General features: G+C 40.7%; 2 protein-coding genes across 5 annotated transcripts in view; both read left to right on the forward strand.

Annotated features, from left to right (window-relative positions):
• The first annotated feature begins 2,473 nt into the window (after positions 1–2,473).
• card14 (caspase recruitment domain family, member 14) lies at positions 2,474–19,918 on the forward strand. Its single transcript, XM_084343289.1, has 21 exons — positions 2,474–2,561; positions 2,695–2,987; positions 3,922–4,059; positions 4,148–4,473; positions 5,649–5,807; positions 5,930–6,049; positions 6,369–6,494; positions 8,325–8,474; positions 8,574–8,690; positions 10,008–10,108; positions 10,727–10,782; positions 11,015–11,075; positions 13,565–13,781; positions 13,864–13,990; positions 14,985–15,225; positions 15,349–15,412; positions 15,505–15,625; positions 15,752–15,916; positions 16,459–16,577; positions 17,616–17,731; positions 18,758–19,918. Exons 2-21 carry the CDS (start codon positions 2,774–2,776, stop codon positions 18,963–18,965), a joined length of 2,946 nt encoding a protein of 981 aa, XP_084199415.1. The 5' UTR covers positions 2,474–2,561; positions 2,695–2,773; the 3' UTR covers positions 18,966–19,918.
• A 484-nt stretch (positions 19,919–20,402) lies between these two features.
• LOC311271218 (uncharacterized protein) overlaps positions 20,403–27,249 on the forward strand; it is a 71,485-nt gene continuing 64,638 nt past the window's right edge. For 3 of the 4 annotated variants that reach the window (XR_014624375.1, XR_014624376.1, XM_084376804.1), the window contains exons 1-2: positions 20,403–20,531; positions 23,770–23,842. Coding sequence is in view for 2 of the 4 variants with exons in the window: in XM_084376804.1 (XP_084232930.1) it covers positions 20,491–20,531; positions 23,770–23,842 (114 nt within the window). In the remaining 2 variants the exon portion in view is untranslated. The remainder of the gene's footprint in view (positions 20,532–23,769; positions 23,843–27,249) is intronic. The other variant, XM_084376805.1, reaches the window with a different exon arrangement.

A 27,249-nucleotide genomic window follows, 5' to 3' on the forward strand; every position in this document is an offset into this window, starting at 1 on the left:
TCCAGCCCAGAGACGGGTTCATTTGTGGTGATTGGATTACAAATTGAAACAGACTGAAAGAAGAAATAACAACTTTCTTCATGTCAAAAATTTTAAAGTTGCGTTCATAACCAATAAAATACACTTTATTTTGCTCTATTGTGACAGTAGCTTGTCGTGACTGAGGTTAGCAAACTTTAGATGGGCTGCTGATGTATCTGACATTACTGAGTCAATTCACTGACTTTGGGATTATGCCTTTGTTACTGTTACAGTACTTTTCAGATGATTTTTGTTATTGCTACTTTTGGTTACAATGGCTGCCTTTCAGGAAAAGTTACATAGACTAACTTTAAGGAGCTACACTGCAAAAACTCAAATCTTAAAAGTGCACTATGTAGTTTTTGGGCAAGAAAGATCTTCATTGAGTGATTTTTTTTAATGCCTAAACAGGCAAAATAAACTCTTCATTTTCATGGCTGAATAAACAAACTGATCTAAAGGACAACATCATTTCATACTGTTTTACTTTGTTTCTATTTGACGTGTCCTGCAACCTGTCAAGCTTCAAACAGTGTTCTGGGGACCAGAACAGCTCGTTTATTCATTGTTTTACCTCATTAATGTTGTAAATATTAAAATTCTGAGTTTGAATTACTTACACCAAAACTACAGTACACCCCTTCAACTGGTATGCTTGTCTAATTTCTAGTCAAAATATCTTATCACTCTTACCATGAGACACAATCACCAAGGAAACAACATTTCAGTGGGTTTCACCTGTTTTTAGACATTTTCACTTGTTCCATTGTCCAATTTGTTTTCACTTTTCACTTTTTACAAGCAAGAAACATCTCATATTCTTTGTTTGTTTGTGTGTGTTTTTCCCCCACGAAGACAATTAGAAAATTCTCCACTTTATGCAGAAAACCTTAGTCGATGCATAAACTGTAACTGCTTGTTTAGCTAACTGTTTTTTTTTCATACAAAGAATGTTTGTGCTCATCTTGAAGTCAAGTGGCTTGTTCACACTCAAAGACTTAACTACGCTGGTATGTTTTCCTTCCAGCCATGTCAGCCACACTCATAGTTGCCCTCTCTGTAGAAGGCTTTGGTATTCATGACATTGGTACTCATGAGGTCTGAGTGAACATGTAGCAAACCAGTATGTGTAGTGTATTCCCATGGAGAGAGTTCATGTATGTGTGGAGGAGAACTTTGTGGTGAAATTACCAATTTCTTATTTCCTTCTTCGTCTTCAGAATCAGAAATACTTTATTATCCCGAGGGGAAATTGTTTATGCTACAGCTGCTCCCATTCAAAGTTCAGAATATGCAGAAATAATTATAGTAACAATGTTAATAATAATAACAACGACATCTATATATAAACAATATTGTGCAGTGAAATATCTGAGGAAGTAATTATAAAGATGTTTTCCGGATACAAGTTCTGTTGTTCCACCTGTTCATATTTTATTATAGCACTTTTTCCTTGTACGTTATCGTAGATGTTCTATGGGGAAATCCCTGGTAGGGTTCAATTGGCTGCGCTCTATGAAATGATACGATGGAGACAGATAAGCAGGCTCTGTGCTGTTGACAGGCTGGTCGGGTTACAGAATACTAGATTGTGTGTGATTGTGACTTTAGGCAGCAGCTCTTTTCGAGAGGATCATATTTTCTTAATCCTCTTTGTTGTTGATACAAAATTGTTAGGTGATGCGCTGCCGTGCTGAGCAGTACAGTTATGATATAATGTAAGTTTTATGTCATTTTTGTGTCCCTGGGTGTTTCAAGCACTATTCATTATCCTTTAATTAATTTCAACAGTTAAAATATGTATTCATTTCCATATTTCCTGTAGCTGGTGGGCGCACTAGATTTCCTCCATCCTCCAAAGTCTTTATGGTACATCATTTACAGTAAGGTTGCCTTGTTAATTTCCATTTGTTTGCATACAGTCTTTACAATACCATAAACAGTGACTTCACACTCAAAGATGGTAAGTTAGCCAACAGTGTGTGGAACTCTCTGACCTTGTGCTGACAAAGCATGTCGGCTACGCCCCCGCCCTTACTTCCTTTTTTTAACAAAGGACTTTGCACTTCAGAGCTCAGTGTTTGCTCCCGTTAGCAGTGGTGTGTGTGTGTGTGTGTGTGTGTGTGTGTGTGTGTGTGTTTGCTCCACTGTGATTAGGGATTATTAAGGCGATCTCTCGTGTCGTCGGATGTGTCTGTGTCAGTGATCATCTCTGTTCGTTAGGCTGCGGGTTGACTCCATTCAACAAACACATCTGGCTGCACTCGGTAACAATACAACGACACAGAGTTATGATGTAATTAGGTTCTGAATGGGCTGCTGAAAGCAAACAAACATTACAAAGAGTGTGAATGAAAGACCAATATGTGTGGCTCACTGACTGTTTCTTGAGTGAGTGAGTGTGTGTGTGTGTGTGTGTGTGTGTGTGTGCGCGTGCGTGTGTGTGAGCCTGTTTTTCAGCTGTGTTTTCCACCAGCACGTGTTTGCGCCGACCTCTCCCGCCCCTTGCTGCTCTGCCTCACAGAGGTCTTGTCTTACAGGTTTGCCCACACGCCCACACGTAAACACACACACATGCTTTGAAACAAACACCCACGTGGGGCGTGGAAAGAGCCCGGCCCTTTTATACTGCTGCTCTGCCTCTGGTCAGCCTGTTGCTCTCTCCTCTTCCAGGAATGAGTGTGTGACAGGTGTCTGTGCAGCGAGGCGGCAGGCAGCCATCTCTCTATCGGACACGCACGGCGCACTCGGGATGGCAGGGGAGTGTGTTCCTGAGGGTCGGGACCTGAAAGAGATGGGCGAGGAGGAACTGTGGGAACTGATTAACGACAACCGCCACCGGATCTCACTGGGGGTGCGGCCGTGCATCTTGATCCCGTACCTGAGGCAGGCCAGGGTGCTCACAGAGATGGACGAGGACGAGATTGTGTCTTGCCACAACCTCACCAACCGCAGCATGAGAACAAGTGAGACTTCCGGCTGACCGTGTTGCTCTTTGGATTGTAGAGCGGGTTGAAAGCCTGTTTGAGTGGATGCTGTTATCTCTTACCGCACCTGATAAGTTTGCACTGACTGTTGAGTACTTTGCCAAGAGAAAGAGCCGATTCCGGCAACTCTTCAGTACAGAGATCAACTTTTTATTGGTAAAACCAGCATGTGATGTCACTTGACAGAGTTTGAGAGTGTGATTCTCCTGTTTATTAAGATGGTTTTTCAAATTGCCAAGAACTATTGTTAGTGTGAAATGAAAAGTCAGTGCTTTAACTTCTGAAATAAGAGGAAACTCATTTTTTCCTTGCTGGTTTGATCAATAATTAAAAAAAAAAAATTATTTAAAAAAATTAACAACTAGATCAATTCCACACAAAGTATGTTTACAGCTCTTGAGGAGTGTTATTGCGGAATGTAATGTACACAATGTAATGTGCATGTAATGTGATAAATTGCCTCCACTGAATAAGTTGCATTGTGGGTAATGCAGGCGCCAGGTTCTGAAAAACAGTCAGGTGGCCTAGCATTACTTCCCTATAAGACTTGGATTCATTATGGACAACGTAAAAACAAATGATCAAAACCGATACAGCAGAGCCAGAGATATCACCTTTTTATTCCACACATCCTTCTTATTTAAATCTTGCCGCCTACATTACCCGAAATGCAATTTAATGACTAAGTGGCATCACTGGAGGCAATTTGTCAGATTACATGCAGATTCCTCTGGTGCCACATAAGTCTTTATACTACTTTCTGACATATGCAGTAGTGCTCCCCAAGACCTGTGAAGACACTTTAATGTCTAAAATTGCCGGAGTCACCCTTTAATGATCGTCATATCTTTAGGTGAAGTCTGTTGATTGAAAGGTTAGCGTTGGAGTTCCAATGTTTCTCTACTGTTTCCAGGCTATATGTTGGATCTGCTGAGGACCCAGGGAAGGAACGGTGCTGTGGCCCTGCTGGAGAGCCTGATGATCCACTACCCGACCCTGTACACCCAAGTCACCGGACGCAAACCCAGCACCGAGCCCTCAAGATTCAGCGGTCAGTGGCTTTTAGGTCTTCTCACACTTTAAAATGTGTCTCTTTATTTCTCTTGGTGTGTGTGTGACTTGTGTTGCTCTCCCCACAGGCCTGATAAAGTACTCCGAGCTGACGGAGTATCTGATCAGAGCAGTCACAGGGATGCAGAAGGAGCTCCAGGAGGCGCGTTGCGAGGCCAGCAGAATGAGTACACGCTGTGCCTCCCTGGAGTCCGAGATTAGGCAGTTAATTGAGCAGGAGGAGAAGTCCAGACGCCTTCAGTCGGAGAATGATCGCATGCGTAGACACTTGTGTTCTTTGCAGCACGAGGTCACCAAGCTGAAGGATGAGAAGTGTGACGTGTATATGCGCTACACAGCAGCCATCGAGGAAAAATCTGCTGTGAGCATGCGCCTCCATGACCTCAACCTGCAGGTCAGTGATCCGTTTTTTTTTCAGTCAGAAATACTTTGAATGAATCTCTCCTCCCTGAAACACAAAACTGTGATCTCAGGGGAAAGTCCTCAAAAGGTCAGGGTTAGAGAAGTGAAATGTGAGCTGTGTATCTGGATGTAGATTGAGAAGATTATCCCATGTATGCCTGGGGAGGCTCTGTGAATACAGCCTCTGTAAAGATTTGCATCATGTCTTCTGTGGCTCTGGACGAGCTTTCGGCGATATCATTCGAGTAACCTCAGCTTGGGCTTGCAGACTATACTATAGCAGAGGTCCTACTGTTTCAGTTCAATCAGGGGGCACAGAGTTTGAAAGATTTCTACCCATCACAGAGGGTCTAATAAATAGTTAAACTCTTTGGAGCATAACATCCACTAGAGTGGAGAGATGTATTTTTAGTCACAGACAAAAGATGTACAAGAAGAATATTATCACAATCTGGATAAAAGTATTTCAAACATCTCTTATGTAGTAAAAATGTAGTTATTACTAATCAGGTTATCTGAGAATAAAAGGAGGCAACATCTATTCCAGAAATCACGTTTTATACCGTTGATGCAGATGGACACTGTCTCCTTCAAAATGACATATCTTTGGGGGGGGGGATTTTTTTTGGCATGACTTTTAAGAGTTCTTTGTGATTTAATAATTCATACATGAAAGGGTTCTTCACTGGAGCACTCCTTCAGTCAGGTGGTTCAGTATGCAGTGAAAGAGCAAAGATCATTTTGAGGTGATACTGAACATCTGATGCTCTGTTCCAGCCACAACTGTAACATTCTGTTTCCAGACCACAGATGACTTCAATGTAAAGCGTAGCAACTTTTTTGCTGAACAATTATTTGATGATTCAGTTAGTTGATTGACAAGAAATTAATCTACAATCATTTTGATAATCTATTCATCGTCAAGTAATATAAAGAAAATGATTAGCCAGACCCAGCTTCTCCAGTGTGTGGTGCTTTCCTCTTTTATATTGAATACCTTTGACGACTGTGGGACTGCGGTAAGATAATACACACAATTTCAGGCCGTCACCTTGGCTCCTGGTCACATTTTTCAATACATTTTATAGACCATAATGTATTAATTAATTGATTAATTCAAATAAAAATATATAGTGGGATTAATCACAGTATTGTTGTTCTTGGCAGGTGTATCAGCTGCAGACTGAGCTGCAGAAGACACAGACAGAGAATGAGTTCCAGAAGCGACGCTCCCTCAGGTGTGTTTCTCGTACTGAGACGCCACAACTGCAAGAGGAAGTCAGGAGTCTGCCCTGCCAGCAGGTGAAGGTGGAAAAACTGGACCCGGTGAGACTAATCATTTAATCTTTCTCTTGTTAGCTGATAATCTACAGACAGTAAATGATTCAACAGCCACTTGTGTCTTTACGTCTGTGTCTCATCTCCTGTCACTGCTGTGTCTTCATCAGGCTCGTCAGGACATCCTGGCCCAGGACCTGGCTGAGGCCATTGACAGCCAGGTGGAGCTTGCAGAGCATCTCAGGTGTTACAGAGAGGAGAATGAAAAGCTGCTCAAGGAGAAGCAAGGGGTGTGTATGTGTGTGTGTTTTTCTGTGCTTCACTCGTCATGGATTGGGAAACACCATGCAAATTCAGCCAAACATCTATGATGGAAAGTGCCATTTGAAGATCCCACTGCTACACAGTGTCATGACGTGCAAAGGCCTTTCTCCTGAGGGATTTTTCAAACTAAAGCTACTTTCTGAGCATTCTGTCACCTGAGAGAGAACAGTGTCCGTGTGTGCCTTAGCGGTGCATTCACTTGCTCAACAAATCCTGTACATGACTAATAATGTCTTGCAAACACTTGAGGCCACATTGGTGTAATGTGTGTGTATTTGCGTTCAGCTCTTGGATCAGAAGGAGTGCCTGAGCCTGCAGGTGCAGCAGCTGACCCTGGACTGTAACATGCACCAGCAGAAGAATACTGTGATCCAGAACCAGATGAGAGAGCTGCAGGCAGAGAGAGACCAGGTAGGAAACTGATGACGATCCCATCACTTAAACTTTCCAAGTAGTATTTTCTGCTTTTGATGTATTTATATGTCTTGCCTGGAACATATCTTCCATCACATCATGTTGTTTGTGTGTCTTCTGTTGACATGTAAAGCAGACGGGTGTCAGCAGTGTTGTTGTGGAAACTATCAAATATCAACCAGCTTTCTTGACTCCCCTTCTGGAAATATACTACGTTACTTTTATGCTTAAATAAACACGTTGTATTCCAGTTGCTCTTTTAAACATTACTGAGGCTTGTCTTCCAAGAATAATGATACAAAATATCCACCCACTCCCTAACAACTGTCAGGTCTCCATGAGCAAATCACATACTGTAGCTGCCAGCTGCTCCACTGGAGCTGTGCTGTAACCCACAATACAGGACCAATACTACTTGACAGCTCCTGTATGTAATTAGTGGATCATGCTTGCTTGCTGAATGATGTGTGACACACAGGACCTGCATGAAGCAGTTGTGATGTTGGCGCACCTTGCTTTTTCTTTTTAAAAAAGGACTGGCAGAGTCACAGAGTAAAGCTTTTGCACACCTGTGCTTTGACAGGTGCGTGGGAGAAGAACAAGGGCCGACAAAATCTGAACAAAATACTTCTGCACACTGTTCAACTCATTTCCAATCAAGAATTAATTATAATAGAATGTGTGTTTCTATTTTATTTACTATTTACTTATTTCTTAGAGCACTACAGCTTAAAGCTGCAATGAGTGATAGATCTTTTATTAAGATAAGTATTCAATAGCTCTATATTCCATATCATGTGTTGCATGAGTGTTTGGTCAGTAACCCATGACTCTCCGCCCTCGCTCTTGCAGTAGAAGGGAAAATAAATCTAGTATCTAGTCTAGTATCCCTGCCCACTTTATCCAAGTTTATCCATGTTAGCTCGATGCCAACACATCATGGGAATTACCATTAACTGTCTCAGGGAAATTATCATCGTAACCGCAATAACATTATATTAACAAAGAATCCGTTGCACTTTACATGCTTACCATAAAAAAACGTGTGTGCTCATACTTGCAGGCATGTGCAGTATTTCATATGCTCGACAACAAACAAGTAACTTCTGATACTTATCCCAGCCCTAGTAGAAACACGGCAGTACAACATGGCGGGCAATGTGGAAGAGGACTCGCTCCCTCTGTAGACACATAGGGCTCATTCTGAGGTGACTCCAACACAATTCTTAGTCTCAGGTGATTATACACAACTGAAAACATTATTATGAATATTTTATTCAATTTCTGCCAATATATCCCCCTAAATCCTACACACTGGAGAATTAAGATTAAGAAAGCAGCTCCATATGCGTCACTACCACTTGTCCTTAAAAGACATATGCAGCAATCTTTCTTCAAAGTCTGATTGCATGATTGCAGTACGGGGGTTTCTATCATATATTATAAAGAGAGAGAGAAGTATATGACTCAAGCATCATTCATGTATTGTTCCTGAGCTGTCGTGTTCCGAAGAATGTGTCAAAAGATCGAAGGCTGCCAGCCACAGGCGCCACACTGACAACATCCTGCATACCAGCACCTTGCTTGTTGGAGGCATGTGCATTGATACTTATTCTTTCAAACAATGAATGACTGAGACATGTGGATATCCACGTTTTGAGTTACAGCTGGTGCCTTGCAAGTTAAGCAATAATGGTTGTCATGGTGGTTTGGTTTCTACACACAACGCCTTGTTTAACATGAATTCCAAACAAGGAGTGCCTGTACGCAGTGGATTCTTTGTAAAATGAAGTACAATTTAGCATAAATATGAACTTTTGCTTCTAGGCATACCTGTCCAGAGATGAGGCCCAGGCTATGATCGCCCGCGTCCTGGCTGAGAAGGACACCCTGAGGTGTCAGCTGATGGAAGTCCAAGAGCGAGTCTTCAGCCTGCAGACCAAACACAGCCCCATAGAACAACTGGAGACTTGTGACGTAATTTCTGACACAAACACAAACTGTATCAGCTCTAATGAACACACAACACATACAGAGCTAATAATGTTAATGCAGTGCAATGTGTTTGTTTCAAAGGACATGGACTGGGGGAGCCCAACATCCAGCTGTGAGGACTCCGAGTTCCCATCTCGTCCTAGACTACGCCGCATGGATGCACTCAATCCCATGTCTCTCAGTCCCTGCCATCCAGAGGTCAGCGATTATTTTACTAGCTTCTGGGTATTGAGCAATACTTTTTTAACTCTGACCAAGTACAGTAAACTAAAGCCACCACTGACTTGATCCTACCAACAAATATTATCTTTGTTTTGGAAGTCTCATGTGTCTGATACATGTATTCCTTTGTGCCACAGATCTCGAAAAAAACCACATAAATGAGCAATACCTTTGCACTGGGTGACATGTTCCTTCATTGTGATGAACAGTCAAACCCACATAGACCAAAGCTACTGTAAATACCCACAGACTCTGAAGATAGATCCCAACGAATACACCATTTACTCCTTTTTGAGTAACATTTGCTGACATCTGCAGTGAACAACTGTTTTAGGAAATGAGTTCGGCTCTTAAAGGTGTTATTAATAACATTCAGCCACTAAATGTGGTTTTCCGTCTCTCCCCTACCATTGCATTCATGTCAGAACTCTGCTGCTGTTCAAACCATCTGCCCCCTCAAGTTCAAACTCGGAATTTTAATATTTATAATATGAATGAGGTAATAATACAAACTTATAAAAGATATTTATCGTATCCATAACTGAATAAACAAGCTGTTCTCAGGGGAAAATAAGGTCCCCAGAGCACTGTTTGAATCTACAAAAGTGGCAGGGTCCGCCAAAAATACACAAAGTGAAACAGTATGGAATTTAATGTCAGTTTGTTTATTAATTTTATTTAGTCATGAAAACGAAGAGTTTGTTTATTTAGTTAGGCTTAAAAATCAGTCAAAAGTCATCTTTCTCCTCTGATTAAAATGTCTTCCCCAAAACTACATAGTGCACCTTTAAGGAAAAGAGATACTTTCATTCTGCACCTTTCTACAAGTTCATTTAAAAAAAGTGATCTTTCTACACAGAAAATGTTTTCATTTATCTTAAAATAAAATAATGCTTTTGCAATATGTCTTTAGATTTAGATGAATGTTTACGGTAGAAACCAATGGGGTTGGAGCTGAGTGCCATAGTGGGACAAACATGTTAAATAGGGCCAGCCTTATCCTTTACAACAACATTAAAGATTTGTATATTAAGTTTTAACATATTTTTCAAAATGAAACTTTGTATTTCTCAAACTTAGCTATTGAAAAAAGTTATTTTTGGTGTCTGTATAAAAGCTCTAAATTATTGTTTTAGCACCTGTAGACTTTATATCTACTTTTATCAGTCACTATACTTAAGACTGATCATTTTGCCCAATATTTTCTTTATTGTTGCACTTTTTTTTATAATGTAATGAATTCATATTTGTGTTTACATGTATGCCATGTGGTTCTTATATGTATGTCTGCAGAGTGAAGATGCTGTGATCAGTAGTGTCCGATCCCGAAACGCAGAACCCCCCGGTCCAGAGTCTCTCCGCAGAAGGGAGGAAGCTCTATATGCAGACAGCAGGTGCGTTTGTTTCCGCATTCCTCCACAGTTAATGTCACTGTGTGTTTGTGTTAATGCTTGTACTCAAAAATAGATTATTAGTTCAAGGCTGTTGGCAGCAGACCTTCCAGACAGGATGACTAGATGGTGTTACTGACCTCTGCATTCCTTTCTGTTGGCATGATGGCATCCAGGTGTATTATGATTAACAGAAATACGAGGGGCCTAACTGGGATCAGATGGTACCAAGATAGATACAAATAAGTGTGATCATGAGTTAAATATAGAAAGCTGTAAACAGAGGGTGTTGAGGAGCAAGACAAACAAGAACATACTGTCAAAAGACTGTATAGGTTTTCGTTCAGGCTCCTCAGTTCTTGCGTCACTGCTCAATGGAACTTTTGTGTTCCCAAGTGTGAACAAAAGATTCAGCTTTGTCATCATAAGGCCATAATCATTCCTACCCACCAAACCAGTCCCTGATTGTAGTGCAGCAGATACTCATGACACAGCATTTACTTTGTTTATTTAAGTACTAAACTTAGCATTGTCAGTGTTTGTTTGTGCAGACAGAGGCATAAAGAGAGAAATCTGATAGAGGTATTTCATGTAGCTGTTGTCTTTTTTTCTCTCTTGAAGCTTGGAAACAGCGGACACTGATTCTCTATTGGAGGACTTTGTGTTTCTCCCCGACAGTATGTATAGAAAACAAATGAGTTTTCTTTGTTTAAGTGGGTGTCTGTGAGTCTGTTTGTGTTTCTATGTGCAGGGGGTGGTGGTTTGCTGTTGTGTGACATGACCTTTCATTAGCTGTTGTTCAGCGTTGTACCTTTGCCAGGGCTGTAAAGTGACACATTAACTCCGGCACATTATTTCCAGGGAAACAACCTTGATGCCAAATCATTAAACAGCCTCTCTTTTGTTTAGTGGGGAGTGAAGACAAGCAGACGCCCAGGCTTTCCTCTTCTAATGGCTCCAGCACTGATAGGTGAGGCGGTCCACTGGACCAACATTGTTATGAATGAAGATTCTCAGATTACTGAGGTTTTGTTATTGAGTAGAACAGACAGCAGCCTACCTGAATGTGTGAGATATACTTTAAACTGAAGGACGTGCAAGCCATACCATAAACTTGATAGAGGGTAATAAAGATATTGTAAATGAATCATCCATAATCAGTACTACCGAGTTACACATTGCATATACACCTTGTAGCCCGTGTACTGACCTAGATTTAATAATAAATCCTGATATGAGATATACAGTAAGAAAATGTGGCAGTATCATTTTCAGTGTTTTGATTCAGTCGGCACACTGGGTTTGAAATGAGACCGTGAATGAGGCTAAAGTGGTGACTCTCACATTTAAAACAGTACTCCTCCAATTTAGCATTGCTTTGCTACAACTAAAAAGAATCAGAATCTATTCAGCAGAACCAGTGATATCCTAATTTTCCACACATTCTTCTTTCTTGTTAAAACCTGCCGCCTACATTACCCACAATGTCTTTCAACCATCAACAGTTGAGCAGGAGATTCTGGTGTGCTATGCTAGTGGCAGCTAATGTACCTTGGGGCCTTTAGCCTCAATCAGAGATGAGGGGCAGGCTACAGAGGTCTGGTAGGCTCGCTTCTTTGAACCCCCAGATTTGTAACGTTTTCAAACTTGTAGTCATTAGTCCCAAAGGACGCTGACTCAAGTGGTGTCACTCTTATTACCTTTTATTAACGGTGAAATATTCAATGTGCAGTGCAATGTTGTTGACCAGCCAAGTCAGTCCTCTGACCTCAATCCATCTAAACAACGGAGCATGTGTTTCACTTGATAAAGGCAAAAGTAAACATGGCTGCAGTCGTTCTGGCAGAGCGTCAACAGGGAAGTGTCCACTGTATCTGTGGGTCACTGACTTCAGAAAATGATTTACTGTAAAACGTTTACTACTAATTATTCACTACGACTTTGTTTAGGTTTACTTTATATTGTCCAGAAAATATTAGCAGGTCTATGAGGTTGTACATAATGAAATGCTGTTGATGTGATGTTTTAACATGCTGATGTTTAGCAGCTATAATAATGTCACCATCTTAGTTTAGCATATTAGCTTGATAACTTTTGTTAATTAGCAACATTTACCGTATAAAATATGAACAGAGCTTCCAGGTCTGAACAGTACAGCCAATGCCCAGGTGCCTGGAACCTGCATTCTTTCTAATGGCCAGCAGGGGGCGAGTCCAGTGGTTGTAAAAATCAGTGTGACTGTGTGTAAGCTATGGAGAGAATGACCCTGGTTCTTAATGGTCTCAGTCACTAGTTTCAAGTCTTCTTCCCTTCAGCATGATGTTCATTCAGTAAATTATGGTCCCATTTAGAGTAAAGCAGATCATTCATCCTCACAGCCCTCAGATTGTTTAACTCAAGCACTACCTGAACAATCACTTTCCACTCACTTTGTTTTTTGTAAATATCTTATTTTTTTCTATTTATTTTCTATTTAACTTTATGCGTATTTGTCTGATTCTTTTTGCTGTTGTGGAACAAATAAAGCCTATTTAATCTAATCTAATCTAATCTAATCTAAAACTGGTATGCTTTTAGGAGTGGCTACCTTTTGATTGACAAGTTGCTACCACAGCATGTTCTCGGAATCTCAGTCAGATCCAATCAGTCTCTCCGAGCTCCACCCTCTAATCCAAATAGGGTCACTTCTGTCTCCAAAAACAAGATGGTGATGGCCGTACTTCCCAAACCCTGGTCTTCAAAACAGTGATCCACAAACCAATGGGTGACATCACGGTTGGCTTAGACATAATTGGTGCTAATCACAACATAAACCTAAGGGCTGATAGGAATGTCATTAATTTAGCAGGTATTTACTTATAAAATAAAAGTATTGGACCAATGTTGGTACTAGATTTAAGTTAAAGGAACAGTAAATTGTTACAAGTTTTTAAGTTTCTGCCAAATTTCATGGCGATCCATCCAATACTGTTGCTGTAAAGACATTTCACTTTGACAAAAAAGTCAACCATGTTAGATCAATACAAAGTGAGGGGATCACTGAAGTCAGTGTCTAAACCAAATTTCATGGCAATCCATCTGATATTTGTTGAGATACTTCTGTCTGGGCTGAAGTGGTGAACCAACCAAATGACAATGAGAATCACTGAGCCCTGCGACTAGTGTGAGCACACCACACAACAATTCCTGCACTGTTTGTCTAATGTAATCGTCCTCACATCAAAGCTGAGTTCCAGCACCTTAACTCATAGAAAATTGTTTTACTTCAAATCCAATGTGCTAGAGTCCTGAGCCACTACTGAACTGAATCATTGTCCTACCACTGACAGACCGCACTATAGCTGTATATTCTGTAAAGTATGAATGGATTTTGCCTGAGGTCTGCGAGAAATACAATTTTTCCTTTCCATGTCAGAAAACTAGAATCTTTGCAATGATCAAAATCTGCTCTCTCACCAGCGTGTCAAGAACCTCACCTCCTCCCTTCCTGATGCGTTCACGTCAGAAAGCAATCCGCATCAATGGCCGCCTGCTCAGCATCTCCTTACAGGGAGAGGCCCTGCTCAGCCAGCTGGCAGTGGTAGGAGGCAATAAGACCGGAGTGTTCGTGCACCAGGTGACAGAGGGGAGCGCTGCCCATACTGTCGGCATCAGCCCTGGGGCACAGATAGTGGAGGTGGGTTTGACTGTGTTTTAAACACTAATTCTAATCACTCTGCCTACATGAGGGCGTATCTCATGGTATTGTTCTTTTATAGGTGAAGTACGAGCAGAACCAGAAGGCTCTGAGGATGGTGCTGGAGGATTCCACTTTAGAGGAAGCCATGTGGGCTCTCGGCCAGGTCAGGGGCATCTGTCACCTCTCCCTTCGGCCCAGGCAAGATGGTATGTCCCACAGCGTGTACATTTAACACTTTCTGCTCCTTGTTACCAAGATGGTATGTCTCATCATAAATCATTTCTTTATACTTTTTTGTGAAGACGTTACATCCCACTCTGAAACATTTCTCCAATTTCAAAATTTTGAAACCAAAATTTAATGTGTCATGATAAAATAATTCATATAAGACTACATTTCTACATCTTTAAAACAAATTCATTGTGTGCCTTGCTGCAGTACAGGGGCATTGGGACCACAACAAGGGATTGCTACACTTTGCAATTTTAAGTTTCAGGAAAAAAATAGCTTTTGCACACACACACCTACGCAAACATATGTAAACATGCATGCAAGAGCAAAGTCGTAAGGCAGGACTGTGATATAACAAATCACAGTGAGTGCAACTTGGCATTATCTGGAAATAAATGTTTATGGCTTCATCTGATATGAGACCTGCCGGGAGCAGGCTGTATCTCATGAGATTAAAGGGATGGCCAGCTGCCACATGAGGTAGCTCGCGTAACTGTGACTTGTTAAAAATAGCAACAGGATATAATGTTGATGGTCAACCTGCTGTATTTACGAGTCTTTGTATTGCATCATTCAAAAATACTGCTGAGCTGCAGTGTTCTTCGAAGTACACAACACTGAGACTGAATACGACTGAATAGCTTTATTAAACAGTTTTTTTTTATATACAAGGGCATCACAAACAAACACAGCCTGGTGTGAGTTAGCACAAAACATTAGTCTGTGTTATTTTACATTTCACTTGTAAAGCAATATTATATAATGTGTTACTGTTCCTAAAGTTCTTCAGTTATACGCATAATGGGCAGACCAAACATGCCTTTTCTTCTTCTTGTCTCATTTTTAAAAAAAAGAAACAAGTAATGTGTAACACACTACCTTTATGACTAACAGTGCTACCACTGTCTGTGTACAAGATATAAATATGATATACAGTGGCTTCAGTAGTGTCCATCTCTGCCTTCTCAGACTATGAGGCACTGCTGCGTCAGCTGCAGAGCAATGTGACATCAACCGGAGACTCCTTCTACGTACGTGTCAACATGTCCTTTCCTGCCGGCCCCAACGGAACCCTGGCCGTGTCTTGCAATGACATCCTTCATGTGACCAACACACGACCCGCTGGCACTGAGGACTCATGGCACGCCAGCCAAGTTCACCGCTGTCAGCTACTGGACCTGCAGAGTGGAACTGTGCCCAACTATTACAGGTTGGTACACTGATATAGAGCATAGAAATGTGGGGAGCAGGATCAGTTCAGTGTCTTGTCAGCAAACATAGGTAGGAAGAATGCTTGAAACCGGAAATTTGTAATGAATTCCTGGTCACACAGGGCACAGCGACTTCTGATTCGAGCCATTGAAGAGATGAGCTTTCAAAAGAAGAAGTCTCAAAAGGTGAATATAAACTGAAAGACTGCCACTCAGTGTGACCCCATCCAAGACGTCACTGTGAACTCATTCCAGGTATTATCCCACTCTCTTACCAGTTTTGGCGTGCCGTGGCCCAAAATAACAAGAAAACAGTGAGGATTGTCAGCACTGGGCGCCAGGGAAGGAACCCACTATGGGTCAGTGTGGAGGAGGAGAAGACCAAGAGCACGGACGCAGGTACAATAGATTGCAAGAGCACAGTCACAGAAGTATAACATCTTCCTTCATTATCTCTTGAATCTGCTGTGTGCTAAACCTATTTAATGTTTGTTTTTTTCACTGTGTATATTACTTCCTATGCAGGTGACACATCTGCAGCCAAAAGTTGTTTATCCCTCATGCCCTACACCCTGGTAACCCCCCACTACCCACCCATCTGCAGGCCTGTCCTGCTGCTGCCCAGCGTCCTGGGACGCACGCTGAACAAGAAGCTGGCAGGCTGGCAAGGCTTTCAGCTCTGTGAGCCTGGTAAGAGATGCTGAGCATTTAGCTTTTATATCTGTTTATATTTAATGTGTCATTGAAGACAAATCTTTAGGAACGGTGGAGGGACGCAGCTTCCTGTGCTGACAGATAAGTCTGTTTGACTTGACAGATCTCATGTTTGTCTGTTGCTGCAAACAAGGATGGAAATAAACTTTGTGAATAAATAGTAATAAAAATCATTGAGGCTATACAGACAGGAAATGTGTGTCAGTGTTCTCTGCAGCGATAAGATCAAATGAAAACCGGATGATCTTTGTGGGAACATTTGATCATTACAAGGTCATGATGAAGAAAATCAAATAAGAAAACCTGCAAAGTAGATCAGATGGACGGTTCTGAAGATAAAATAACAGACAGACAGACAGACTTTATAGTTAGATGATGCAAAAACTAAAGTTCAAGTTGCCTTGCCATAATTTGTGTTATGTGTGTTTGTAAAAATATACATCATTGTGACTTGATCTTACCATACAACCTCATTACTTCTCTATTTCTCCCTCCTTCCCCACCCCTCTGCTCTACAGAGGTGCTGAGCTCCAGCGAGCATGCAGCTATACTGCAGAGGTCTGAGATCCTGGAGGAGTGTGAGCAGGGAAGAAACTGCTGCTACACCCTGCAGAGTGTCGTGAAAGTCATGAAGAAGGTCAGAACATTCAGCACAAACACAGATTCTATTATAGACACATTGTGGCAGTCTTGAGTTCCTATGATTTCTACAACTCTGTGACATGTGATCAGCAGCACACTTCAGTTGAGCTTTAAGGTGTCACGTCTGGAGCCAGGGCTGCATTCTTGCACGGCAGCCTCTCAGCCAATGTTGATGCAAAACACACGACTGTGGACTCTGTCACCTGTCTTCCAGCAGCTTCTAATTCATTGCTGCTTTTTGGTGGTTAGCGGTTGACTCTTGGCCATCCTGACCAGTTTTCTCTCAGCAGCAGGTGATAGTTGCATTTTCTTCCTGACTGCAGTGACACAACCGTGCCATGCACTTTATACTTACAAACAGTTGTTTGCACAGTTGATCTTGGGACCTGTAGCTGCTTTGAAATGGCTCCAAGTGACTTTCCTGACTTGTTCAAATCAATAACTTGATCTTTCAGATCAATGCTGAGCTCCTTAGACTTTCCTTTCGTAGTGTTTGTGGCTGAGTCTAATGTGTGTACCAAACAAGCTCTATTAAAATGGGCCCAGAAAGTCATCAGCTGTTATCAATCAGAATCACTCAGAAGAAGTTAAGAGGCCATGCTAAGACATTTAGATTTACACAACTTTGTATAATCACTAAAATTGATCGTTCAGGTTGCTGTATGTATATTTTTGACACAGCAGATTCAGTCTGATTTTCAGAAGACTTATAATGAATTCATTACTGAACCAAACTTCATGAATGTTTTTTGTGACATAGTAGTTTGTGTTCAACTCATTCATCACAGAAAAAATGAGAGTTGTAGAATTCATTGGGACTTGAGACTGCCATGATATACATACCCTTTAAAGAGCATATGTAAACTTTTGACCATTACTGTAGGTTACCACTCGAATGCAAACAGCATCTGCCATTTTTATTTACCTTGATATAAATATAAATATTTTTTAATGATATTAATTTATAAATATGTGTTTCTAAATTGAAAAGTAAGCATTTAATTTAAATTAAAAAATCCTCCTCATCCTACAGGGGATTCACTGTGTGCTACCACTGGGTCTGGACTGCGTGCGTCGACTGCACCGGGCTGATATCTTCCCTATTATCATCTTCATTGGCCAGTCTGCACGTAGTGCACGTAAACTCAGGTAAATTCTACTCCTCCTTCTTCTCTGGGCATATGCTGACTGAGCTCAGCTTGTTGCTCAGGACTCTGATATCATGTTTAGATAATCACTACAAGCACTCAGGGAGAGGAATGTGCACTGATGACCTCGCTGATATCTGGCATAGTTTCCAAGCTCTGGAGATACATTTTGTCCATAGATAAGAAAGGGGACAGTACAAATCATACAATGCAAACATTCACTCTTAATCAGTGTTTATATGCTGTGCAGTATATCCCCATTGTCTCTTCAGTCATTTGTTGCCTCTATATTCATCTTAGTACACAACAGATCTTGTTAAACAGTTTGTGTTGTGTGTATGTTGCTGCGAACCAGGAAGGAAAATTAATCTCCAACTCAACAGTAATAAAAATGAAACAATAAAATAGCGATACCAATGACAGAGACCCTTAAGACAGTACAGTGGATACTTTTCTCTTCCATGTTGCATCATATAAAATGATTTACAGTAACTTTAAATGTGTGTTCAACCTTTGAATGCACTGTATCATATCATCGGTTTGTGATGTTCAATGTATTCTACTTTTTCTATTATCATTACTTCAATATTATGTTTTCCTGGATGATGTTCAACCCCCTGACAAACTTAATCATCTGATTACCAGCCTTGTGTTATAGGCTACTGTAGGTTAAAAAAGAGAGCATGAGAATAAATCAGAGCACTTTGACACTGAAGGGAAAAAACAAAACAAAAGCGATGTCCTCTTGTGGCTGCTATGTGGTCTCTGCTGTTACAGGAAAAACTGGTATCTCTGCCTTTTCAATGACGACGTCTTCAAGTATGATTGCTGACAGTTCTATGTCTAGACGTCAAACTCGTCTATGTGACGTCAAACGCAATCGGAGCAGTGAAGAAACGTACTAATATGATGTCACTTTGTCTACATTTGAACAGAAAATAGATCCAATAATGGCCATTCACTTTATTTCCTTCATTCTTCCTATACTTTAAAAACCTTTAAATCAATACATCTTCTTAATTTGCAGGTCCAAGCTGCAGCGTCACGGCCAGTCAGAGGAGCAGCTGCTGGCGTGTTCAAGAAGCGAGGAGCCGCTGCTCGACAAGCTGCCTTGTCTGTATCACAGTGTGGCTCCAGATTCCTGGTGTGACCAGACGTCCCTGCTGACCAGCCTGCGTACCATCATCTGGGAGGAGCAGAAGAAGATCGTCTGGGTGGAGCCTGACCTGTGGTGATTTAGAGGACAGAACAGAGAGGAATCTTAGAAAATAGAAAAATAATAAAAAGACAGTAGGTTTTTCGGGGTCTTTTTTTGGCTAATATGATTATTTCAGAAGACTATAAACAAGTTTTACAAGAAATATTTGTAAACATATGTATGTATCTATGATACTAATGAGTAACTGGGTGTATGAAGAACTCTATAATGTGCAATAACCTGTGCTATTGAAGATTTTATGAAGCTGTATCACTATTTACCACCACTTACCCAGAAACATTTTCTTTACTGTGTTGCCTCCCTTTTTGAGGCATTTGTTGAAAGCAAACACTGATGTGAGGTGACATTTATCATTTAAACATACTGTAATGACTTGTATGTACTGTATCTCTACAGTATGTTGTAGATCATTTCCCACTATGAGGGATTTTCTTTTAATGCTCTGGGATCTGTCATAATCTTCATCTATGCTTAGATTGCTACAGTCTGTTGTGATTATAAGTTTTATATTAATTAGTGTGAGGTAAATGAATTGTAACATTATGTTTCTTCTTCTACAGTAGTTTAAGTTTACGATTTAAGGATTAATCTTGCAGGCAAGGTGATGAAAGTCTACATGATGAGAGATCTGATCTGTATCCTGTATGTTGACATGTTAACGCAGTTCTTTCCCCGCTCTTCTCACTGGATGTCCTTTTCTTCTACATGGTGCTGCCATTAACATTCAGTTCTTAAAACATAACTGCCAGCTATTCAAAAACTATTCATGACATGCCTTGCAGTTTCTGTGATTTTTTTTTTGGCAGTGTGTGTCATTGACAATATTAAAAAAATGTAGCAATACTTAAAAGTTTGACCCTGTCACGTGGCACCACATGCCCACCCAATCAGAAGGCTTCATGATGGGTCATCCACTGAACAGCAGTGTGTCAACTATCTGACCAGGGAACCAATAAAAAATGTAAAAAAACAAAATCTGGTCTGATCTTGTTTACCATATGATATTGATAGGTCAGACTTTTTAAACTGGTGGTGCATTTAGCAAATACCAGATTGTGAGAAGTCTAATATTTAAGGTTACTGAGCATGTTGTTGCTGATGTGTACTTGTATCCATGCACTTGATAGGGATGCTGTTGCGTCTGTCAGCTGTGTGTGTTTGGGAACAAGTGGTGGCTGCACTGGGTTACAGTATGTGATGCTGTTATTGTTCCTCTTGGTGCCTGTAACATTACCTGTGATGTGGCTCATTTAATTAAACTGATGTGCATTCAGGCAAGTAGTTGTAATGTCCTATTTTAGCCAATAGGGTTAACTTGGCCCACCTAATTTTCTCTGTGCCCACCCACGCGATGATTTCTGCCTCTGCTACAGGTTTTACCTAATTAGAAGTTTAAAGATCATAATTTCCATGAAGCATAATGTTGGAATCGCATTACTATTTCCGGATTTATTTTTATCCCCAGGGGTTTATAATCCCCCCTGCCCCACCCCCCAGGCGGTGGAGGTGGCAGGACCCGCAGAGTAGCAGCAGCAGCAGACATGCTCCCAAGAGAGACAGATACTGCTCCAGTGGTTTCCAGGTAAGCTGTCAGTTGAATGTCATTAAAATAAAATACAGCTTCTTTTTTTTTATTTAATTCTGTGACATTAAATAAAGAAGCTAATAAGGCCACCGGTGTGACATACATAAGTACAGCCAGACAGTCCAAATGCCTGCTCATTACTCAGCAAATTGTGGCTAGCTAGCTAGTTTAGCTAATGTTAGCTACTTCAGTCAGCTATAATTATCTAAAGAGCTATTTCAACCAGCTCACGTAACAGCTACTTTAGCTAATGTTATGGCTTTAGCAAACTACAATATTACCAAGAATGTGTTTCCAACATTTGAAATGCACTTAAAATGTGTTGTCTAGCTAGCTAGCTGTCGTGTTGGCGGGACTAGTCATAAGCTACCGCATAGAAACAAAAAGCAATTGATTTTACAAAGTTAAAATGTTATTTTGCCATAGATGGATGTACAGTATTTGTATAGCTAAACAGCCGGCTTCAGATGAGCCGGGTTCAGATGAGAGGTTTTGATGGTACCTGACTGCATTGCCCACAGCAACTCAATTATTAATCAGAATAATGTTAAAAATTGATATTGATTGTCCCCCTTCTTCCTACCTCTTATTATATTTCAATCAGGAGAGACTAGTGAATGAAGTGACGAAAATGTTTATTACAGCAGATGATGTGTGATATGTTACAGCAGATGATAAGTGATAATGAGTCTTGTCAGAAAGTCTTTGGTGCTTAGACTCTACAGGGAGATTTCATGATCGAAGGGCATCTGGATCCCTCCATGGAGTCCAGACACTGGTGTTGGATGATGACTCTTCTGAGACAGATGGGCTGATGAAACGATGAAGCAGGTGAATCTGCAAAGAGTTGGGGGTTATGGGGAGGTGGAGGCCACACGCAGAACAGCGGCATGAATGAACTAGAGGCAGGAGGCAATCGTATTTAAAAAGACAGCAGCAAGATGATAGGCTAACAGTGAAGGTGTGTCGCTGATGTTCCTGGCTGGTATGAAAGGATCATATGAGAAATAAATGAAGGACAGAGCATGTGAAAGAGAAGTCTTCCTGTCGGAGCTTTCATTAGAGCTTCATTATAAGTACTTGTGTTGTTAAGTGTGCCTTTTGGTTGACAGCACAAAGAAGGAGAGAAAAGGAGAGCGAGACAGAAAGCAAGAGCCAAGAATTCAAGACCACATAGTTGTAATGCTGAGTCAGCTACTATTTTGCCCACATTGTCAAGAGCTCCAGAATGATTTCACATTGCTGAGCGGTGTATTGGAGTAGGCCACAGTTATCAAATGTCGATTCTCCACAAACTCATCCAACATTTATTTGCGTCATAAATATTCTCTTTATGTCATCGTCTGGCTGCATGGGTGGTATATGTTTGTGTGTGATTGTCAGTGCAAAGAGGGGGAGAGGAGGATAGAGGGCAAGAGAAAAGGAAGAACCAGATGAGATAGTTACAGATGGAGAAGATTGTTGTAGTGCAGAAGAGTAACTGTTTAATTGTGGAAAATAACATTGAATCCACAATAGAATTTTACATGTGGAAGCTGAGCATCACTAAAGGTCGTATCAGCCCTGCTTTAGAACAAAGCGCTCCAGAGAGACATTTACGTTAGTAACCATGTTACGTCATACTCGACATTGTGGATCCCAGAGTCAACTTACTGCTCAGTATGTCCGATTTTTCTCATCAGTCCTGTTCAACTCCACGGGGTGAGACAGACTGGTGCATGCAGCTCAGCCTGAAAAGCTGAAAGAAACGAAAATAATGTTGAGAGGAGAAGCCTTATAGAGCTTTGGGGTTTTCTTTTTAATTGTGCCCAAAAAGACAAGCTTCTGGGCTTCAAACTCCGGAAACGGTTACATTTGTACCTTGTACAACTGGTGGCTTGTAAAATATATAGCAGCGCTTCAAGACTGAGGCTGAAACACCAACACACCTCGCTGACATTCATAGTTTTAGTCTCATATGTGTCCAATAAAGTGCAAGAAGCCTACTGTTAGATCTATATACGATGGTTCAGACCTGCATTAAATTTAGACATTACAGTGTGAAGGTACAGTAAAATAATCAGATGTTGTAAAAAAAAAAAAGCCTGGTTATAAAATGTTTTTGCCTAATGAAGCTCTAGTGAAAGTTCACACAGGAAGACTACTCTTTTGCATGCTCAGTCCTTTCCTTCATTCAACCCTCTCACTCATGTTCACTCATAATTGCCTGTCCTTATTTGGGGCCATCAATTCATATCAGCGGCTCAATTAAGCCGGGCACATCTAGCTAATAGCACAGCAACACACCTTCACTGTTAGCCTATCATCTTGCTGCTGGCTTTTTAAAAGCGATTGTCTCCTGCCTCTATTTCAATCATGATGCTGTTTTGCGCACACCCTCTACCTCCACATCACTGCCCAGTCTTCGCAGATCGGACCCAGAAGAGTCATCAACCACCACCAGTGTCTGGACTCCATGGGGGGATTCTTCTTGCTGCTGCTCAGGGCAGACGCCCTTCGATCACAAAATCTCCTTGTAGAGTCTACGCGCCAAAGACTTTCTGACGAGACTCATTATCACTTATCATCTGCTAGACATTTTCTTTACTTCATTCACTCCTCTCTCCTGAATGAATGAATCTCCTCATCTCAAAGTCTAGGGCGATGCTAACTCCCCCCCAAACTTGACTGATCAGACACTTTGCTCAAACACAGTTTACTTGCCCTGAGAAAGTGTTTATGTCCTGCAAAAATGTAGAAGATGAGTAGATTCAGATGATTTGAGTCAAGGGGTTCATAGATTTGGAAATTTTAGATTTATTTTTGTCATAGATTTATTTTATAAATAGGCTAGATAAGACATAGGATTAAACAATTGAAAATAATCTTGTTTATTTTTGTTGAATAAGAGAACATTTATGTTTCTAGCAAAACAATAAAATAACCATCATTGTGGCATGTCAGGATAAACCTTGCGCAGAAGGTGTCAATAAATAAGCAAAATTAATAAGACATGATGATTCTTAATCACAAAAGTCCTGATTAGACAGTGGGCTTGAATTAATAACTACATAGAGACTGTGTGGGCTGAAGTGCACAAGGAGCCTAATTATTTTTTTAAATAATTCACTCCATGTTTATAATCACAGGCAAGCTCATTCAAATGTGCAATAATTAAAATAATGGTGTATGATGCAAAAGTGGCATAAGAATTTTATGTGTAAGTAACAAATGGCAATTGTCACCCTCCTTCAAGCAGGGTCTGTCTCCATCTCCGCCCTCTTCAGTGTGTTTGTGGCTTCTCCACAGCATCTTGTCCTGCTAGAAGGGTATGTGTGGCACATCTGTACATTAGAGTAGCATTGTATATTACAGTCACTTTGACGGCTTTTTCTTTTCCTTCTGTTTCTTTTCCTGGTGTGTCTATTTCCACGTTTTTATGTCCCATCCTATTGATTGGCTCACTGACTAACACACCTGTGTAGTTTCACTGTGATTTTGCCAGAATACACGCGTAAGAAGGGCGTTTTGCCCAGAATGTCCATGTGGCAAGAATAAACCAAAGATGTCTTTTATTTTTCTTTTGTTTATTCACTACAAGAGGGATTCAGCACTCTGTACTGAAGCTATATACGTGAGTTGAGCGTGATGTTTCTTATTTGTACTCACTGACTAAGATTAAGATTGTCTTTATTTATCCCACAACGGGGAAATTCACATGTAACAACAGCTCGAGGTGCAACAGTACAAGTAGAATCAGAAAAATAGCTGCAATAAAAAGCCGTGGTCACAATTAACTTTGCTGAGTAGACCTCACTTGTGCAATTGATGCCCTTTCCTGTGGCATCTGTTTAAAACTAATTCTCAATTTTTTCTCAGAGAAAAACGAAAAAGTCAGACACACATTTAAACATTTGAATATGTTGAAGTGTCACGACGTGCTGTCGTTCTGTGATGATTCCGTTGGCCTTTTGATCATTCAAAATGATAAATATGGTCCTTCAATCTGAGAGTGACTGTCACGTAAGACACAAGCTTTTGAGATTTGAGATTAAAGTCAGAGTTCTGACTTAAATCTTAGAATTCAAGAAATTCTGTAAACAATTTCAGACCTTTAATTACTAAAGTTTTTCCTCAGAATTCTGAGATCGAAGTCAGATTTCTGATCCTTTTCTCAGACAAAAATAATGTCATCTCATGCAAGATGCATACTTCTCTTTAAATCAAATCAGTAGTCCTTTATTTGACAGGGTGAGTTTGTGTGTTTTCAAGAGTAATATTAAGCAGGCCTGTACAAATGTGAGTCATAACTTTATGTGATGCGTGTAAAATCATTAGAGCGCTTACAGCCCATTGGAAAAAGGTTTAATTTTAAGATTAGACAAGATTATTATCAGGACCTGGGGGAAATGTGCTTGATGTTGTTCGTGCCAAAAATGGAATATAAGAAATGTAACATCTGTCATTGCTGGCCTACAAGCCATCATATAGGAAGCTTACTGTCTTCAGAACATCCATTATCCATGGGTATTTACTGATAAAAGACTTAAACATATAGAGGGAATTTTGTTCCTCCAAAATCTGTATTCTACTTCTTTTGCTGGATCTTTTGGTCATTTAACTCTTATTCAGAAATGGGTGTTTATGTTGTGTTTGTTTAATTTTCTATTTAAAATTCAAAAAATTAAATTGAAACACAAGCCGTTTTTCTTTTTCATGGGTAAAAGGGCTGAGCGAAATTTTAAAAATGATTTGAATGTCACTTTCTATTTTGTTTAACAAAAAGTAAAACCACTAGAAAAACAGAATAGAAAAATTGCCTTTTGTTCATATTCTGAGACACAAGTGCTAAATGTAGGATTGCCAGACAGTGTATCTTTAGCCAAGGCTAAAATGTCTGAAAACCTTTTTGCCCTCAGACCTCGTCAGCGTATACCTTTGCCATAATGTCAGGCATGTAGGCTAAGCATCGTGTAAGTTGTAAGTAAATATATCACTGCACTTTTTTTTCTTTTCCCCCCAAAATGAGAGGTAAGTTCGCTGTCTGTCAAATTAAAATTTGGATTTGAACTGAATGCTTGATGGCATAGAAAGGCCTTTTTGCCATCTCTTTGAGTTCCTTCACAGCAAAGCAGAAGTTTTCTGTGGAACTAATTTATAATTCAGTAGATAAGTATACCCTAAAAGTCATATACCACCGCAGCCATAGTTCACAACCTGGCAACCCAAATGTTTTCATTACTTTTCATCATAAAGGACAATTACTAATCTGCAAATTATTACTAACAGCAAGGAATTGGTTAAATTTGTAAACCATCTTAGTATGCCTGATTGTAAAGTGTTACCACATGGTGGAAATAATGAGCTGTTGAATCTTAAAGGCAAAAGAATCTCTCTAATCAGTTACAGTTCACATTTACTAATTGAGGAATTACCTACTTGCTATTTTGTCTTTGTGCTGCCGCAACACTTGAATTTCCCCTCTGGGGATCAATAAAGGATTATCTTATTATCTTGTAGCTAAAGGAGCTGCCATGATCATTTGAGTCCACAGGGGGGAGGCAGAGAGAAATGAATGTGGGTTGGGAGGAGTGGTTGGGAGAGGAAAACATGGATCCTACTGAGGGAGGAAAGAGCAGAGGGAGATGAGGGGGGACACTTTGATTTCTGACCACAAGCCTCAAGCGCCACTGTCTTTCATCAGACTGCCGTGCTGTTTCTCTGGCTGTTTCCCAGCTCTTGATTTTACTGCCTGCGTGTACTGGGTAGAAGCAAGGATAATCAATGCCCACTCCCCACCCCCTACACACCTTCCCCGCTTTTTTATCTGGTGCTGATTATTGACTGGATCTGAAGGATTTTTTAAGACTTCCCACTGAATCAATTTCCTCTCCTGGAAGACGTTTTTGGCTCCATCAGGGTCCAAAACCCCAAACCCTCCCTCCTGTTGCTGGGAAACCACTCCAGTGATTTGTGTGTTGTCAGAGTGCATTAAAGACAGTGACATGGAGAGAGAGAAAGAGGGAGAGAGAGAGACCTTGGCTGGGGAAAGGGGAAAGAAAGAGAAGGTGGGGGTTGAAGAATAAAAATGATTACATGCACATCTACTCTGGCTCCCTTTCTCTTTCTTGCACTGTCTCTCTCAAACACACACACACACACACACACACACAGCATACTGCACTGTAGGGCTCGATTAACATGCTTTGATTCCCCTGTCTCTTGCTCTCTCTCTCTCGCTCTCCACTGGCGTTTTAACTGGGTTGAGTTTCAGCTTTTGGGATTAAAGGAATGAAGAATGTGTTTGGCAGCAAAACTGTTGGGGAGAATATTTGATGTTTAATTGATAGAGGTTAGATGTCAGAGCAGAAGGCTTGTTATTTGCAATTACCCTAAATCACAGTGAGTGTGTGCTGGCTGGTGTGCATGTGCAAATCTCTTTGCCTGTCTATGTCCATATGTGTGTGTTTTATGTGTTTCTGTCTGTGTGAGATTTACAGCCAGGAGCCATGTCTTTGTGTGCTGTAAGTGTGAGCGATTTCATACTCCGGTCAGAGACGCCTTTCGCTGCCAAATTCCGCTCTTCTTGATGTGAGAGTAAAACTGTCACGTTAATTAAAAACAATAGGGCTCTGCTCTTCAGTACAGTGCTACAAGGACCGTTACAGTTTGGAGGAAAAAAACTGCGATTAACCGCCTGCAATATTAGCTGCAATACATGGATGTGAATATTCTT

The sequence above is a fragment of the Pagrus pagrus genome (genome assembly GCF_965226575.1).
Source record: "Pagrus pagrus genome assembly, chromosome: 2".
In the NCBI taxonomy this organism is placed as follows: Eukaryota; Metazoa; Chordata; class Actinopteri; order Spariformes; family Sparidae; genus Pagrus; species Pagrus pagrus.

Coding starts and splice junctions, on each gene's coding strand:
- card14 (XM_084343289.1), top strand. CDS start 2,774: ATGGCAGGGGAGTGTGTTCCTGAGGGTCGGGACCTGAAAGAGATGGGC. Junction 6,050..6,368: donor TGCTCAAGGAGAAGCAAGGG/GTGTGTATGTGT, acceptor ATTTGCGTTCAG/CTCTTGGATCAGAAGGAGTG. Junction 8,691..10,007: donor TCAGTCCCTGCCATCCAGAG/GTCAGCGATTAT, acceptor GTATGTCTGCAG/AGTGAAGATGCTGTGATCAG.